At 38.4% G+C, this 1,500-nt stretch overlaps 1 protein-coding gene across 1 annotated transcript; it reads left to right on the forward strand.

Moving 5' to 3' along the window:
- Positions 1-211: 211 nt before the first annotated feature.
- On the forward strand, positions 212-908 carry LOC113737852 (uncharacterized). The gene has a single exon (XM_027265003.2). The coding sequence runs from the start codon at positions 277-279 to the stop codon at positions 796-798; it is 522 nt and encodes a 173-aa protein (XP_027120804.1). The 5' UTR covers positions 212-276; the 3' UTR covers positions 799-908.
- The last annotated feature ends 592 nt before the right edge of the window (positions 909-1,500 follow it).

Here is a 1,500-nt window from a genome sequence, read left to right on the forward strand (position 1 = left end):
TTTTCAATTACTCTTTTTGTCGTTCAAAACTGTACAAAAGAAGTTTTAATCAGAATATATTTCTTTTTTTTTTTGGCCTTTCGGTTACTTTTTCAAACTTTGAAAACTTTTTTGGTACTAATCAGCATTGTTCAAAGTTGATGGGGTTATTATCAGACGCAGCAAAAGTTCAAGGGCCCAAATAACATTTGAACCTTCCATCTTATAAGTCACCCGTTCCCTTTTTACTCCATTAACTGATACGAAAATCCTTTTACAACCACAGGCGTCTCTGATATGGGACTCTCAGCTTCTAAACGAGTCAACCAAACCCTCACAAACTCATCCGATTTCAACTCAGCTTGCGACTCAGTCTACGAGTCCTCACTCGCTCTTGCCCAACACGCCTTTCCAGGAATCAGACCTTACCAACTCTTCTCTTCGATCGAACGCCTTCATCAATCTCTCTCCATTCCTCTGATTACCAAATGGGTCCCGTCTCCTCCAACCAGGGAGCAAGTTGACCGGGCTTTTAAGGTCGTTATTAACCGTCGCAGCCGGCCTGGCCTGAGTCAAGAAGAAGAAAACGAAGACGACGTGATCGGAAAGGAGGAATTTAAAGAGGTCGCCCTCGAGGTTTTCACTGACGGCGTCGTTTCCAACGCGCGTAAAGAGGTATTGAAGAGGGTTCCTGTTGGGGTTGCGGGAATCGCTGGAGTGGGGATGTTGGTTCGGCCTGGGAAAGAAGTTGTTGGCACGGTGATGGGTGTGTACGCGCTTGGTGTTGCTACTGCTGTTTATCTTAGTTTGGCTGGCTGATTGCCGATTACCTCGATGTATTGATTTTTTTTTATTTATTTTTTTACCCTCCCAACCCGTGAGTTAGAATCACTGAGTTTGTTTGGATATAGAGAATTTGGTTTGCTTAATTTATTCTCACAAATCCCAATCACCTTTTTATTTTCCCAATAACCTTTTTATCTCACATACATCACATCACAAAAAGTGCTACAGTAAATATCTCAAATAAATCATCTAAATAAACTCTTATCCAAACAAACTCACTATGTAATGTATTATTAGTTGTGTATATATTTGAACAGTTTTTTTTTTTTTTTCTAATTGTGAGTTTTGTGTCTCAAAATCTATTTTTCTTTTTTTTTTTCTTTTACAAATTTTGTTGTGGTTCATGTATGTTCTTCTTTTTCTTGCTGTATGAAATAATGAATACAACATCGAAAATTATAATTACAAAAGGGAAAATGAAATAGTTAATTCATTCAATCCCTCTTGTGAATCAGTAGAAAAATCAATTGTGAGTATCTCTAGAAAAATTTCAGCTTCCAGCGTTTTCGAGAGTCGAGAAAGGCAGAAAAGGTAAGGTAAGAATTAAAGCTGGAAGGTCTTAAAATGGATTGGCGCAAAGGTAGATAGAAAGTAAATTCCTTGGCCAAAGGGGAAAATGATGTTCTTCATTTCTCTGGCAATTCGATGCCCAAACTAAATGGAGAAGATACCAGT

Source organism: Coffea arabica, chromosome 3e (assembly GCF_036785885.1).
Source record: "Coffea arabica cultivar ET-39 chromosome 3e, Coffea Arabica ET-39 HiFi, whole genome shotgun sequence".
NCBI lineage: Eukaryota > Viridiplantae > Streptophyta > Magnoliopsida > Gentianales > Rubiaceae > Coffea > Coffea arabica.